The 15,679-nt window shown below is 33.1% G+C and overlaps 1 protein-coding gene across 2 annotated transcripts in view; it reads left to right on the top strand.

Moving 5' to 3' along the window:
* The window catches only part of Cdkl5 (cyclin dependent kinase like 5), a 165,589-nt gene that overhangs the window by 52,053 nt on the left and 97,857 nt on the right, over positions 1-15,679 (top strand). For both annotated transcript variants that reach the window (XM_074064365.1, XM_074064364.1), the window contains exons 2-3: positions 6,694-6,926; positions 10,145-10,179. In XM_074064365.1, coding sequence (XP_073920466.1) covers positions 6,863-6,926; positions 10,145-10,179 — 99 coding nt within the window. In that variant the 5' untranslated portion in view covers positions 6,694-6,862. The remainder of the gene's footprint in view (positions 1-6,693; positions 6,927-10,144; positions 10,180-15,679) is intronic.

Genomic DNA, 15,679 nt, shown 5'->3' with positions numbered 1-15,679 from the left:
AAGAACATAGAAATACATGAAACATGAATGTACATTCTAATGAACAATTACAAGTGTTTATTAAGCCAGCAATGAAGAAATAGAAATAGTGTTCCAGAAAGCCCTTGTATACATCTTTTCTTAATTACTGCTTCCTAGAGTTAATTAATATCCTGATTTTATAATAAACACTTTTTAAAATCAACTTATGGCTTATATACATCTACTGAACGTAGTCTGTCATTCAGTTTTTCATGTTCTAAAATTGAATATAAATGAAACAAAGCTGTCATATTACTAGTTTTCTGTTATGTAATTAGTTACCACAAGCTTAGCTCCTGAAAATGACTCCCTTATATTGGCTTACAAATCTGTGGGTCAGAAGTGTGGCCTGGAATGGCTTGCTGTTCAGGACATCCTGAGGCTAAGGCCAATCTCTTTTTTAGTTTTTTGATGAATTGTTTTTTTCCCCTTCTGTAAACAGGGTCTCTCTATGTAGCCCTAAATGACTTTAAACTAAAGATCCTTCTGCCTCAGCCTCCCAAGTGCTGGGACACCAGGTGTGCACCACTGAGCCTGACTTTGTGTGTGTGAGTGTGTGTGTGTGGCGGCAGGGGTGGGAGGTATGAATTCTAATGCTGATTTCCAAAATAACTGTGCTTTTCTGATCTCTTTATTGTTATATGTTGTCTATTTTATGAATTTCTGTTGTGATTTATTTCTTCATTTATGTTTTTCATTAGATTTGTTTTTGTGGTTCTTTTTAACTTCTCAAGATTGATGCTAATTCATTTATTTTTTAGTTTTTTATATTTTCTGGCTTATGCATGTAAGATTCTCAATTTTCTCCCTAAGCATTGCATTAGCTTCTTCCCATAAATTTGTAGCTTTGTTATTTTCAAGTGTCTCATGATTTCTTTTTTATCTCACTAATGGATTCTTTTGTGAATGTATTTATTAGTTTCAAACATGAATATTTCCTAATGATTTCTTCTGTGATTGATTTCTTACATATCTTAGTTGTGGAGACAGACTGTTCTCTGACTTTAATCCTTGTAATTTTTGAATTGCATTATGGCTTACCATATGATCAGTATTGTAAATGTGTTTTTGCTTGGGGATTAAAAAAATTATTCTTACATTTCTTTGCCATCATTTATATTGTTCATTTGGCCAAGTTTCCAAAACATGTTTAAAATCTTCTGAATGCTGATACTTTTCTCTTTCATTGGTTTCTTTTTGTGTTTGTCTTTCTAACAGTCTAATTTATTTTTCAGAATTTGTCTTTTACCTTTTGGACCATTTTGTTGTGTCAAAATGCTCAACCCCCTGTTTTTTTTTTTTTTAATACCTTAATCCTATAGTTGTTTTATAGGCTATTCCTGATCATTCTAACACTACAAAAGTTTCTAAGTCATTTTCTGTTTCAGTTGTTTCTCTTGTATATCTGGTCATCTTTGTTTACGTACTGTGTGCTGTAAATGAGAAATTATCTGTAACAAGGTCTAGGTTTATGCAAACTTCACACAGAGAATTGCTTCCTTTTTTCCTTTGCTTTACCCAGACAACTGGTGGCACTACCAATCTGAATGTGGAACTATCTTAATCCAAAATGCACTTAAGAGGTTGTATCTAGATCATCCAGATAACATAAAGCTACAATTCAGTTCCGTCTTCTGGTTTCTTGTATTCTGGAAGTGTAGCTTTTGGGCTTTCAGTTTCAAGTGAATGGTGACTTATCAAATTTTCTCCTTTTGAAACACCCTTGGCTTTGATTTTTGTGCTCTTGGATCTATAAGTGTTTCAAGAGCAGCTCATATTTTTTTTTCTGGATCTTCTCTTCAAATACCAAAAGGGATAAAACAGTTTGGGAGTGGTTTTGATTACCTCTGGGCTCTATTCTTTTCCCTTGATTTTGTCCAGGTAATTCTTCACAATCTTGTTAAGTGTTTGGAGCTTTTAAGCTGTTTTTAAATAGTATTTCCTCCAGCCATTTGTATTTTTACTCAAAGGGACATTTCATCCAAGTTATGTAATTTGCCATTACCAGAAGCTAAAGTGTCTCAGTTTCTATAACTTTTTTCTGTTAAAGATTAATCAGTGTTACTCATACAAAATTGCAGCTAACTCCAATTTAGTATAAATTTCTCTCAGTCTGAATGCTGGTAGTTAAAAGACCATTCTTGATACCTATATTATGTATTCACTCATATATTTAAGTTTTGATTCTATATACATTACTCTGTTGTGATTGTCACAGAGACTAAGTAGGACCAAATGTTCTTTATATATACTTAAATATATAAGTATACAAGTACATTCTTAGTGCGAATGATTTAATTTTTATCTCTTTTCCTTTGAAATGAGCCATAAAAATATTGGCAGAGAATAAAATATTTAAATGTTTCCTGGGTGTTTTTCCAAACAAGCCTTAGAAAATTAAAGGAAGATTCATTTCTCAGAAGCATTTTGACTGCTTCTGGAATATGACCGATGTAGATTTTCATATGGCCGGTTTCTTGTTACTGCAATCTCAAAAGTCACCTTTTTAGAAAAGCTCTCCCTGTCTGATCAGTCAATCTCTTTTACTTCTTTGTAATATGGGTCAGTATTTAATAATAATCTTGTATTTTTCTCCCTCAGCAAAACATAAAGCTTCATGAGAGCAAGGGCTTTTCCTGTCTTATTCACCACTATCTTGTGTAAAGTTTTATTTATCAATTCCCAGCAACATGGGAGGCAGTCAGGAATTATTTGCTTAATGAATGAATAGAATAAATTTTTTCTCAAATTATAACATTTTTTCTAAATGGCACAATAATCCTTTGAAAAATGTCATTGCATTGAAATAAAGTTAAATTTTCTTAAATTAGTTATAGTGAAAGGAGGTCATTGTGGTTGGAATGAAGCTAGTGAAGGAAGAGTGGTATCCGAGGAGGAGAAATAAGGCCTGTGACTAAGGTGGATTTTGACTTTTGTCCTTAGGGCCATTAGAAGGTTTTGAGAGAGAAGTGACACGACCTGACTTATGAAAGATTACTCTGACTCCTTTAAGTACTAAGAAGCTGTGGTAATGTTGAAGTATGGTTTATTCTGGGCTCTCACATCTGTTCCACTGGATAATTGGTCAGCCTTGGTGCCCAAACCACCATGTCTTAATTTCCATAGTTCTGTCATAACCCTCCACAAACTCCATGGGGTATCCTGCCAGATCCTACTCTCAAGGCCAAACCTCCATTCTTTTCTTAGTCTTCTTTTCTTTTTTTTCCATTTTTCTTATAGGAAGAAAATGCTGCTTATACTTGGAATTTGGCTTTTCCATATGTATGTTAAAATTAACTTGTCTTAATCCCTCAGAAAAAATAGGGGTTTTGATTAGAAGTTACACTGACTGTATGGATCAACATGGAAAGAACTGACCTTTTATAGTACTGAATCATCCTTGCTTAAAATTTGGATAATTTGATTTATTTAGGTCTTCTTCAGTTCCTTTGAATAAAATTTTATACATTTGATTAGAGATCTTAAATATTTTTTGTCATGTTAAATCCTAAATGCATTTTTGTTGTTAGTGTAAATGTGGTTTATAACAGAACAGGAGTTACAGTACTGTTTCTTCTTGATGTGTACAAATATAATTGATATATATTATGGTTATGTTTGACCACCTTGCTAAACACTTACAATTCTAATAATTTGTAAATTTGAATTTTCTTTTCTTTTTTTTTAATTATTGTCGTACGGGGGTGTACAAAAGTTCTTACAATATATCATAGTTGAATTCAGCACCTCCATCATTCTCCTTTATCCTCCTTCCCCCACTGAATTTTCTATGTAGATAATGATATTAGCAAATTCTAGTTCTCTACATTTTATTTGATTTTTCCCACTTCACTGGGATGGCTAGAACCTACCAAGATGTTTAATAATGTTAATAAGTATTAATAGTAGAACTCCTTGTCATCTTATTAATTTTTAAAGAGACTGATAGTTCACCTTTAAGAATGTATGTTGTACATTTTTCTGTTACATCTTTATCAAAATATCAGCATTTTAAAATCATTTAATTATGTGCATATTCCCATCATCCTTGTTTGAAAGGATACTTCTTGTCAATACTTACCCATACCACATGGGGCACTCTTACTTTATAAAAGTTTAAAGTTTCATAGGAAAGAAAATGTCTTTAAATTTACTTCTTCCTTTTAAACCAATATTTTGTTACTTTTTGTTCCTCTTTTATTCTTTGTAGAAGTAGGATATAGGTTTTTTGAAATAAAATAACTTGTTTTGAAAGCATTTCAGATTTGGAGAAAAATTGGAAAAGTAGTACAAAGACCTTTGTATTTCTTATTGCCTTCACCCAGATTCCCCAAATGTTAACATTTTATTATATTTGTTTTATTTCTCTCTTCTCTTCTTTCACATACATACAAATTTTTTTCTGAGTGGTTTACATTGCAAACATGGTACCTCATTACCTCTAAAGACTTTGGTGCTATTTCTTAAAAACAATACCATTGTTTTTTGTATCCATAGTACTATTATCTAAATCAGTACTTTTAGTTAATCTGTAGACATTTCAATTTTGTCTGTTGTCTTTGATAAGTTAAAAAATTATTTTTTCTTTTCCAGGATCTAACTCAAGATCGCACATTGTATTTATCATGTCTCTTAATTTTCTTTAATCTGGATTAGTTACTGAACTTTTAAAAATTAATACAGGATGGTTATTTAGTAGAATGTCCCTGGGCCTGGGCTTGTCTATTGTTTCTTGTGGTTAGATTCAGGTATTACATTGTTCGCAGAAATGACATAAAGTAATAATGTGTGATGCATCCTATCAGGAGGTATATATTATTGGTTTGTTCCATTATTGATGGTGTTAACTTCAATCACTTAATTAAAGTTCTGTCTGGCAGAATTCTTCACTACAAAATTAGTATTTTTCCCTTCATAATTAATAGTATCTTGTAGGCAGATACTTTGAGAATAGATACCCTGTTTTCCATCAAACATTCAACATATTAGTTAGCACATATTGATGATACTTGCTTGAAAAAATTATTACCAGAGTGCTTGCCAAATGGTGATTTTCTAATTCCAACACTATATTTATTATTTGGAGCTAAACTATGAAAAAGTTTTCCCTTCTTCCCTATTTGTGTCATTAGGATTTGTGCCTTTATGCTGTATTCTACAAATTAGAATCTGTTCATATCCTTATTTATTTTGCTGCTCAAATATGACCTATTAGCCCTGTGGAAGTCACTTTAAGCTGACTCCTATGTTCATTTGACGTGACCTATCCTTCTTTGAGCATTTTTTATTTTCTGGCACCCCATAAATATATCCTAGGGTCATTTTGTACTTTTCCTGCTCTAGCCTTTGAATCAGCCATTCCTTTTATTGGATCTGTGATCATGGTTATTGAGGTATCATTGCTCCTAGGCCCTCCTGGGGGGACAGAGCTAGAGAACATATGCATGTGAGTTGTATATGCATTTACATCTGTTTCTATCGAATATATTTTGTTAACTTCACCTCCAAGCCTCACCATTCCCTTTTTTCAGTCCTGTAAATTTTGATTTATTTTTCTCAGGTTATACCTAGGCATTGTTCTTTTTAAAAATTCCCATTATGCCAAGTGAGGTTGGGGTTGAAAACCATAGTCTATAGCTAAAGTTATTTTCACAAGTTTTTCCCCTTTTCATCTTGACGACTCTCTATTATGAGAATAAAAAACTAAGGTCTCATTATCTGTAATATACTTGCTTATTTATTCAGGTTCTAGAATACAAATAAAGAAGTTTCATTACTTGGTTGCTGGAGATAGGAGATCACTGTTCTAGCCAGCCCAGGCCAAAAAAAAAAGAGAAAAAGAAAAGTTAGTGGGATCCTGTCTCAAAAAGCATGCCAGGCATGGTGGTGTATAACAGTAATCCCAGCTGTGTAGGTGGCATAAGTAGGAGTATTGCTACCTGAGGCTGGACTGTGTAAAAGGGCAAGATCTAATCTTAAAAATAACTAAAGTAGCTGGGTGCTGGTGGCTCATGGTGGCTCATGGAGGCAGAGATCAGGAGGATTGTGGTTTAAAGTCAGCCCCTGGCAAATAGTTCACATACCAAACACAAAAAAGAGTTGGTGGAGTGGCTCAAGTGGTAGAGTGCCTGCCTAGCAAGTGCGAGGCCCTGAGTTCAAACCCCTAGTACCACCACCAATAATAATAATAATAATAATAAATAATTAATCATTAATTATTATTATTATTAATTTAATTAAATTAAAAAATTAAAGCAAAAAAAGAACTTGGGATGTGTGGCTTAATTGGTAAAGTGCTTGCTTAGCAAGTACAAAGCCCTGATTTCAAACCCCAGTACTACCAAAAACAGTTTCATATCAGTGTAAAAGCAAATGTGTAAGTAGTTGAATACGACATATGTTTTTATTTTTGTTTTTTGTTTGAGGACAGTAGGTAAAGTACTAATTTCAAAAGTTACCTGGGGTTAATTTTTTGTCTCTGGTCCATTTCATTATGGCTGTTATTCATTTCAGATTCTGTAAGGTCCCTTCCATTTTGGGTTCTTTTCTCTTATTTCTTTTTAGCATATGAAATAGTAACATAGATTTAAAAACTATATAAAAAGTTAGAATGGATTATTAGAATACTACAATATAAAACTAATGACTTTTTAATGTTTCTTTTTTTTTCAGGGATTCATTTAATATTTCACCATTAGAAGAAATAATGTAAAAGATTCTGTCAATCATTGAGAATTTCTCCCTTTGGACATTTTTAGTTCTACTTACTGTATACCTTTCTCAGAGATTTCTTTTTTGATGCCATGTTCTGTGGCTTACATCAAAAGAGGAGTTTGTCTTCATGAAGATTCCTAACATTGGTAATGTGATGAATAAATTTGAGATCCTTGGGGTTGTAGGTGAAGGTAAGTTGGAATTTTCATATTCCTTGAATTTTTGAGCAGTGTACAATTATACCTTTCACAAAATTTACTTCAAATCCTGTTAATTCAACCTATATAATTTCAGATGTACATGTAAGAAAACAATGTTGAAAATAAAATTACTTAAACTATTTGAGTCTTAGTCTTCAATTGAAAATTAATAGCATTTTAAAACCCTTTAAATTTTAATAAATCAAGGATTTCTTAAGACTCCATTTCATTCTTTTCAGTAGTAGCAATTGTGGTTTCCTTAGTCTATGTATGTATATTTTGTTGAATATTATATCTGCTAAACTTACTTTGAATAACTTAAAATTTATTTGTATATGTTAAATTTTATTTAACATGTGTCAAATAAATGGATAAATAAGTGACAAACCGGTTTATAAATTTTCAGGGCCATAATTTGGTTATATTTTAACATCTGAAGTCAGGATGTGTCTTATAATCAGTGGCATGTCATTGGTTTAATTGGCAGTATTTTTTCCTTTCTTAGTAGTACATAAAATGCTTATAACCAGTGATATTATTGGTTTGATAAAGTATGATAATTCATATTTTACAAATTAACTCCTAGAAAAAAATCATTTCTCTCTGGTTTTTCCTGCTTAGTAATTTTCACTCTTGACTTAAAGATAACCATATGGGAATCTTGATAAATGATTTTAAGAGGGTATAAATGATTACAATTACAGTCTCTTAGCATTTATATCAGTAAAGCAAACATTATAAAAATTTCATATTTTTCAAATTTTGAATTTCAAAAGAAGTTTTAAAAATTTATATGAACAACAAAGCTCTTCAAGATTGTAACATTAAGTTGGCAAATCTTTTTCAAATAAATAAAAATTATTAGAGTCTAATTATCAGGTGCTTGTTTCAGGGTCTGAAAGTTGAAAGCATATAAAAAGCATATAAAAAGTCTTCATATAGTGAAGACTTCCTTCACTAGTCAACTTTTTCCATATGTTCACTGATACTAATTATGTAAATAAAATTCATTCTCAATGTCTTACCTACTGTGTCTGTTTTATAATAGCTGCCTTTTAGAGGTACTGGGATTTGAACTCAGGGCCTTACACTTGTTAGGCAGGTGCTCTGCAATTGAGCCATGTCCCCAGTCTACAGCAGTTTTTTAAAGTTTTAGTTTTCAAAAGTATTGCAATTATAAACTGAGGCAATAAAGCTGCTGTTGACTAGAGAAGGTCAACATTTAGGATGTAACAAGGTTGGAATGTTTTAAATTCTGGGCCTAATTTTTTTCAGGATAATAACCTTGTTTTTCTCAGTAAATCAATAGTTGCTAATCTTCTTTGGTATTGGCTCAGATTAACCAAAATTGCCAGACTGTCATGTAAATTAGAATTATGTTAATTTAAGTTACAATCAGAACCAAGACTGCAATATTATTTTTTTCCTTGTAAACCATCTCTGGTATTTTTTGGCTACAAAATACATATAAAACATACAAAAATCTGTCAAGCAAATTCAACATTCCTATGGCCAAGATAGTGCGTGTTCACCTCATAGAAAAATGGGCACGGGCTGTTGAGTAAGGCTTGGATGATTTCCTGGTGATTGTCGAGTTACTTTGGCTGGTTCTCATCGCTGGTTCCATTTTAATGATGATAATAAGATTCATCCATTTCCACCAAAGCCAGGGAGACTTTTAGGTGCCCTAGACTCTGTTACAGACACATTCCCCAATTTCTTTTCAAAAGTTGGATCTTTTCAGGTTTAGTTTTACCACTAATGAAAATGTTCTTGATGTTTCTTCAAAGTTCTGTTATCATACATTATATTTGATTCTTTTAATTAGATTTTTCACATTATAACTTTAACCTCAGTTTCCTGGATACCATGCTGTCAAGGTACTGCCTTTGTGTTCCGCTTCTAAGAAAGCAAGTTTACTGCTTATACAATAGGATACGTAACCCAAAAATTAAGAGTGGATCTCATCAATCTATACTAACGAAAGTGGGAGTGCTCTTGGCCTGTGCCCATAAGCCGAGTTTTTATGATACAGAGGTAGCAAATCCTACTAGTCATTATTGGATTGCTGAAATTTGTACACATGTGTGTGTGTGTGTGTGTATGTGTGTATATATCCTTCCCTCTTTCCTTCTCTCTTCCTCTCGTCCCCTCTCCCCCTCCCTCCCTGCCCCCCTCTGTCTGTGTGTATGGTGCCTGGGGATGGAACCCAGGACCTTCTAGGCCAGAGCTCTACCACTGAACTACATCCCCAGCTCCGATCTGTACTTCTGTACTACTTTGCAAGTTAGGAAAGATATTCCAGTATCCTAGAAGAGAATTTAAGTGACTCCTAGCCTTACTTGGGTAGATGTTGTGCTTGAGCTTACTCTTAAGGAAGTTACTAGCTTAGCTTTTAAGTTTCCTAGAACCTTTTGAGTTAATTTTAATTTACTTACAGAGTCTTGTGATCCAGTCTTGTCTGCAAAAATTTTTAAGTTTAGGTTAAAATGTCTCATGAACTTCTCTTTAAAAGGAGAGCTGGGTGCCAGTGGCTCATGCTTGTGATCCTAGCTACTCAGGAGGCAGAGATCAGGAGGATCAGAGTTTGAAGCTAGCCCAGGCAAATAGTTCGTGAGACCCTATCTTGAAAAAACCCAACACAAAAAAGGGCTGGTGGAACAGTCAAGGTGTAGACCCTGAGTTCAAACCCCAGAACCCCCCCCCCCAAAAAAGGAGAAACATCTAAAACTTCTTTTTGGGAGAAATAACTCATTTATACTCTTGGTTTATAAAAAAATATAATAAGAGATCCATGCTGTATTTGTGTGTGGCTCATCTTTGCATTATCACTCTAGAGTAATTTTCATTTTAGATATCGTTATTATAACATACACTCATAAGCAATGTAAATATAGCAGACCTCTGATTTCTTCAAGAGCTGTAGTTTGGGCGACAGTGGATCACACTGTAATCCTAGTGGATTGGGAGGCTGAGATCAGGAGGATTGCAGTTGGAAGCCAACACAGGCAAATAATTTGTGAGTGAGACCCCCATCTCCAAAATAACCAGAGCAAAATGCACTGGAGGAGCAGCTCAAGTGCTAGAGTACCTGTTTGACAAGCATGAAGACCCAAGTTCAAACTCCAGTACAGCTCCCCACCCCTGCAAAAAAAGAGCTGTAGTTTGTATACATATCCCTGATTGTTTACTTCTTTTTTTTATTATAGGTGCCTATGGAGTTGTACTTAAATGCAGACACAAGGTAAGTACATGGTTTTTACAAGGAAAAAAGTCTGTATATGTTTCAACTGTTTTGAAACTAATGCAGTGCTCTGTAAATGTGGGAATATAGTTAAAACTGTTAATGATTATGACTTTTAATGTAGTAAAATTGATATGTGAGCCCAGACAAAAGAGAGAACTTTTGGATAAGCTTCATCATGTAAGTAGTTATTAGCTTTTTTCAATTGGATGCTATTTTTTCCAGTCAATATATGTATACATGAAAGGCCGAGTGATGGGAAGAGAGAAAAGGTGGTAGAATGGGAAGAAGAAAGCAAGATACTGACAAATTTAATTTATATTCGTGTACTTAGGACAAAGAACAGTTTTGTTCAGTATTTTTTCTGTAGCTAATCATCCTTGAACAGCCTTAAAATGAATCTCATTATAGATTATTTGACTACAATAATAATCACAAATTATTCAGGAAAGTTATTTGAATTTTCCATAGCAACCGTTCAGTGGTGAGCATGTTTTACTCAGAGAATAACTTTAGGATGGCATATGTTGAAACTACAGAGATTTCAAACATTCAGTAATTTTTCTATTAGGATGTACCTAGTCCATGTATTATTGTTTGGCTTCATGTTATTTTGCATATAATTTGTTAAGACCAATGAATAAAAAAAAAAACAATGATTTAAGATTTTTGTGATTTTTATACTGATAATAGTTTACATCTGAGATGAGCTTAGCAATTTAACTCAAAACGTTTAAACTCTCAAATCTATCATCTGTCAATAGTAATATATATGTGTAAGTAAAAATGGCATTATTTTTGTTTGCTTTTTCTTTCTTATTATAAATACTACCCACCCTTTGGATTTAAGGATTCATGGCAGTTAATGTGTTTTTGTGTTGCAGTGACTTTTCTATTGTTGAAATTGGATGTTTGAATTATTTTTATGTTGACAAGTTATCTGAAGGTCTCTTCACCAGTCAATCCTCAAAAATTGAACACTATTTGTTCTTGATTAAAGATGATTAAGAATTTAAAATAATAAATATAATCAAAATAAATTAAGTACCTTTGCATATCTTGTTTAGAAGTATCACTCTAGTTTGAAATTAAATGAATAGAATGCTTCCTAATGAAATACTATTCTATTAAAAGAGTTACCTTGAGCGACAATAGATTTCTGATGCTTAAAAAAAGTAGAAATCTTGGATGAATATTACTTAGGGGAAATAAACAGTTTCTAAGTTAAATTTGATTGTTTTGTGAATATAATAGTTCCTTTTATACTATGGCTGTGTTTGTACATATGCAATGTTTGTACAACATTGCAAGTAGAAGCTTCTGTTCTTAATCTTGGGTCTTAGAAAACTAAGGATTTCTGAGCTATATACATATCTAACATATGCATGGATGTACATATATGCATGCATACACATATATATGACATATATAATGCAGATAGTCCAATTTTTTTCTCTCAATCTTTGTCATTCTTTGACCTGTGACCCTTTTCTCTGTACTTTTTTTGATTTTATCTAAGCTGTCCTTCTACCTTTTATGTAAACATAAAATTTATTAGTTGAATATATTGTTCTTATTCTGTTTACTGGTTTGTTAAGATATAGTTGTTATGTGTGCTTGGTTTTCATAATACATACTTTTAGCACCTGCAAGATAGACCAGAAGGAAAGTAGATGAGAATGGGCATCTCTAGGCCCTTGGGAAACCTATTCTTTACATGAACTCTGATTTCTAGTGGCCATGTGTAGGTTGTTTTGAGTTACAAGGATGAATAAACCATGTTTTTATTAGCATATAATAGTTGTACAGGGGGATACATTGTGACATTTTCATATATGCTTAGAATATGTCATAATTAGATGCACCCCCTCCATCATTTTCCCCAATCCCCCCTCCCCTCTTAGAACAATTTCAACAGGTTTCATTACTTTATTTTCATACATGAATATAAAATATATCCACCATCTTATCTCACCTTCACCCTTCCCCCCTCCCATGGGTATCCACATTTCTTCGGCTATATGCCCAGGAATGATATCGCTGGATTGTAGAGGTTTTTTTTTTTTTTTTGTGGTACTGTGGCTTGAACTCACGGTCTTCACCCTGAGCCAATCCGCCAGCCCTTTCTGTGAAGGGTATTTTTGAGATAGGGTCTTGCAAACTATTTGCCTGGGCTGGCTTTGAACTACAATCCTCCTGATCTCTGCCTCCTGAGTAGCTAGGATTACAGATGTGAGCCACTGGCACCCAGCTGTGTTTAGTTTTTTTGTGGACTCTCCATAATGCGTTCCATAGCAGTTGCACTAATTTTCATTCCTATCAACAGGGTATAAGGGTACCTTTTTTTTCCCCCATATCCTTGCCAGCATTTGTTGTGTGTGTTATTGATGATAGCCATTCTGACTGGAGTGAGGTGGAATCTCGTTGTTTAATTTGCATTTCCTTTATGGCCAAGAATGTTGAGCCTTTCTTCATATATTTATTGGCCATTTGTACTTATTCTTTCAAGAATTGTCTGTTCAGTTCATTTGCCTATTTATTCAGTGGGTTGTTGATTCTTTGTGGGGTTAGTATTTTGAGCTCCCTGTATATTCTGGCTATAATTCTTTTGTCAGATGTATAGCTGGCAAAGATTTTCTCCCATTCTGTAGGCTTATCTCTTTAGCGACTGTTTCTTTTGCTGCGCAGAACCATGGTTTTCTTGTCCTCATTTGGCTTAAAGTCCTTCTGAAGAGATAGAAGAATACTTTAAAAAATAACCCATGAAATTGTTGTAAATGAAGATACATCTAAAATTTTTCTCTTTTTATTGACTTTCACTAAATGAGGGACTTACAAACCTGCATTCTAAATATTGTTGCTTTTTCTTTTCATGCACCTAAAAAGATATCACAGGATGGAAAATTTAAAACATAAATTAGTGCTTAACTCAAAATAATATAAAACTCTTTTTAGAATCTGCAGCTGCTTAGTCATTAGACTTGTTATAGTATATCCTTTTCCAGCTAAAATCAGACCTTCAAATCTATGTCCCATTGTACAAAAGTAGAGAATTTGATGCTTCTTGTAAGATTTACAGTATAGGATCAAATGAATGAATTATACATCCTTATTGTACCCATTTTATATAAAATAATCATGCCAATATATTGTGTATACCTTTAATATTTTAGTGAAATGCTTATAAAATGTATGATTAGTTACAAATATGTCTGTTTGGTTACTTAAGCATAGATTGGGTATCTTTTTGAAAAGGTTATGTGTGGGTGTATATATAATTACATAATTCTTAGCATATTGTATATTTGAGCAAGTATGAAAGAATGTCACTGTTTTAATCTGTGTAATAAGAGTTCAGAGGTCAAGTTTATAAATGGGTATGGTCTTGTCCTTTGTGAACACAATACAATGGGCAATGGGCTATTCCAGGCCAAAGACCATATTTCTTAATTTACTAAAATAAATGATGTCCAGTTAAAAAAAGAAAAATACAGCTAGTACTGTTTTTTGACAGCTTCTGTTTATTGTTATATATACATACTTGGCATGTATATGAAAACTCTTACCAATAACTTATAAACTTATATTTATGATTCCTTATGACTATTCACATTTGGAAGATAGTCTGGTTTGGACCTTTACCCTACAGATACTCATTACTAATATTCTTTTTATTTGTATGTGTGTTTTACCTATGATAGGGGAGGCATGCTTTATAGGACACTTCTGAGCAGAAGCCCAAACTAGTCATGATCACAAGTTAGAGAGAATTGAATGAAGTCAAAATAGGGAGATTCAGGTCTGGAGATGCAGCTTCAGCATGCTAGAGCACTTGCCTAGCATGCAAAAAACCCTGGGTTCCACCCCCAACACCACCAAAAGAAAAAAGGGAGAGATTTGATTAGAACTTGAGTAAAGAGAGTTTGTGCAAAGAAAAATTGGAGCCTATGACAGGTAAGTGCTGATTTTTGTGGCTGCTTTCTTGTGACTATGAGAAGCTTTTGTTTGTTTTGAATAGTAGGTGATATATATTCTCAAGATAGCTACTGTTACAAAGCTATGAACAGTCCACATATTGGGAGATATTCTATGAGTGTTCAATAAATAATAATACTGAATTAAATTAGAGAATCAAAAGCAAAGGACAAAATAGAGAGCTGTTGCTCTCCCAGTCTGGGAGTGTCTTTTGATGCACAAAAGATTTTATTTTGATGATGTACAATTTATCTTTTTTGTGCTTATGTTTATGTAAATATTGCCAAGTCCAAGGTCATGAGTGTTTGCACCTGATTTTTTCTTATAGGATAGTAGTATAGTTTTAGCTCATATATATATTAGGCCATTGATTTATTTTGAGTTAATATTTTTATGATTTTTGTATGTGGTGTGATATAGGGATCCAGTCTCATTGTCATCTTTTGCAGGTGGATATCCAGTTGTCCTAGCACCATTTGTTGGTGAGACAATTCTTTGGCTATAGATGTGGGTTTATTTGTGGACTCTCAATTTATTCTAGTGGACAATGTACCTATTTCTATGTCGGTACCACTGTATCTTGATTATTGTAGCTTTGTAGTAACTTGAAATAGGGAAGTTTGAGCCCTCCAATTTTTCAAGGAGCCTTCTGGCTACCGAAGGCTCCTTGAAATACCATATAAATTTGAGGATTACCTTTTCCATTCTTGGAAAAAACGCTATTGGAGTTTTGATTGAGATTGCATAGAATCTGTAGATTGCTTTGGAGTGATATTGTCATTTTAAGTGTAAATTTTGCTGATCCATGAATATGGGATCTTTTAATTTATTTAAGTCTTCTTTAACTTCTTTTTAGCAATTTTTATTTTGTAGTTTCCAGGATGCTAGTGTTTCACTCCCTTGGTTAGACTTATCTCTAAATATTTTATTCATTTGGATGCTATTGTAAAGAATTTGCTGTTTTAATTTCCTTTGGGGGGGGTTGGGTTTTTTTTTTTTGCTAATGTGCAGCAATACTGCTCTTATTGTGATTATATATATTATATACATCATATCACATAATATTTGCCATTTTAACATTTTCTGCACATAGAATTCAGTGGCACATTTACAAAGAATATGTAAAATCAACACTATTTTCAAAACTTTTTGTTACATTAAATAGAAACTTTGTACTAATTAAGCAATAACTTCTCAGTGCTCCCTACCCTAGTACCTAGTAACTTCAGTCTACTTTCTGTCTCTATGATTTTGCTTATTCTTGGATATTTCATGTTATTGGAATAGTACAAATTTGTCCTTTTGTGTCTGGTTTCCTTTACTTAGCATGATGTTTTCAAGGTTCATCCATGTTGTAGCTAATATCAGAACTTCATTCCTTTATTGCTGGATAGTACTTCATTGTATGTATACAATGAATAAACATTTTGTTTATTCATTCATTTGCTGATGGACACTTGGTTTGTTTCCATTATAATGCTACTATGAACATTCATATATAAGAATCCAAGTACTTGTTTTCAGT

This window comes from Castor canadensis, chromosome X, assembly GCF_047511655.1.
Source record: "Castor canadensis chromosome X, mCasCan1.hap1v2, whole genome shotgun sequence".
Lineage (NCBI taxonomy): Eukaryota > Metazoa > Chordata > Mammalia > Rodentia > Castoridae > Castor > Castor canadensis.
Note: the sequence above shows the minus strand (reverse complement) of the source record. Positions and strands in the feature narration are given on the sequence as shown.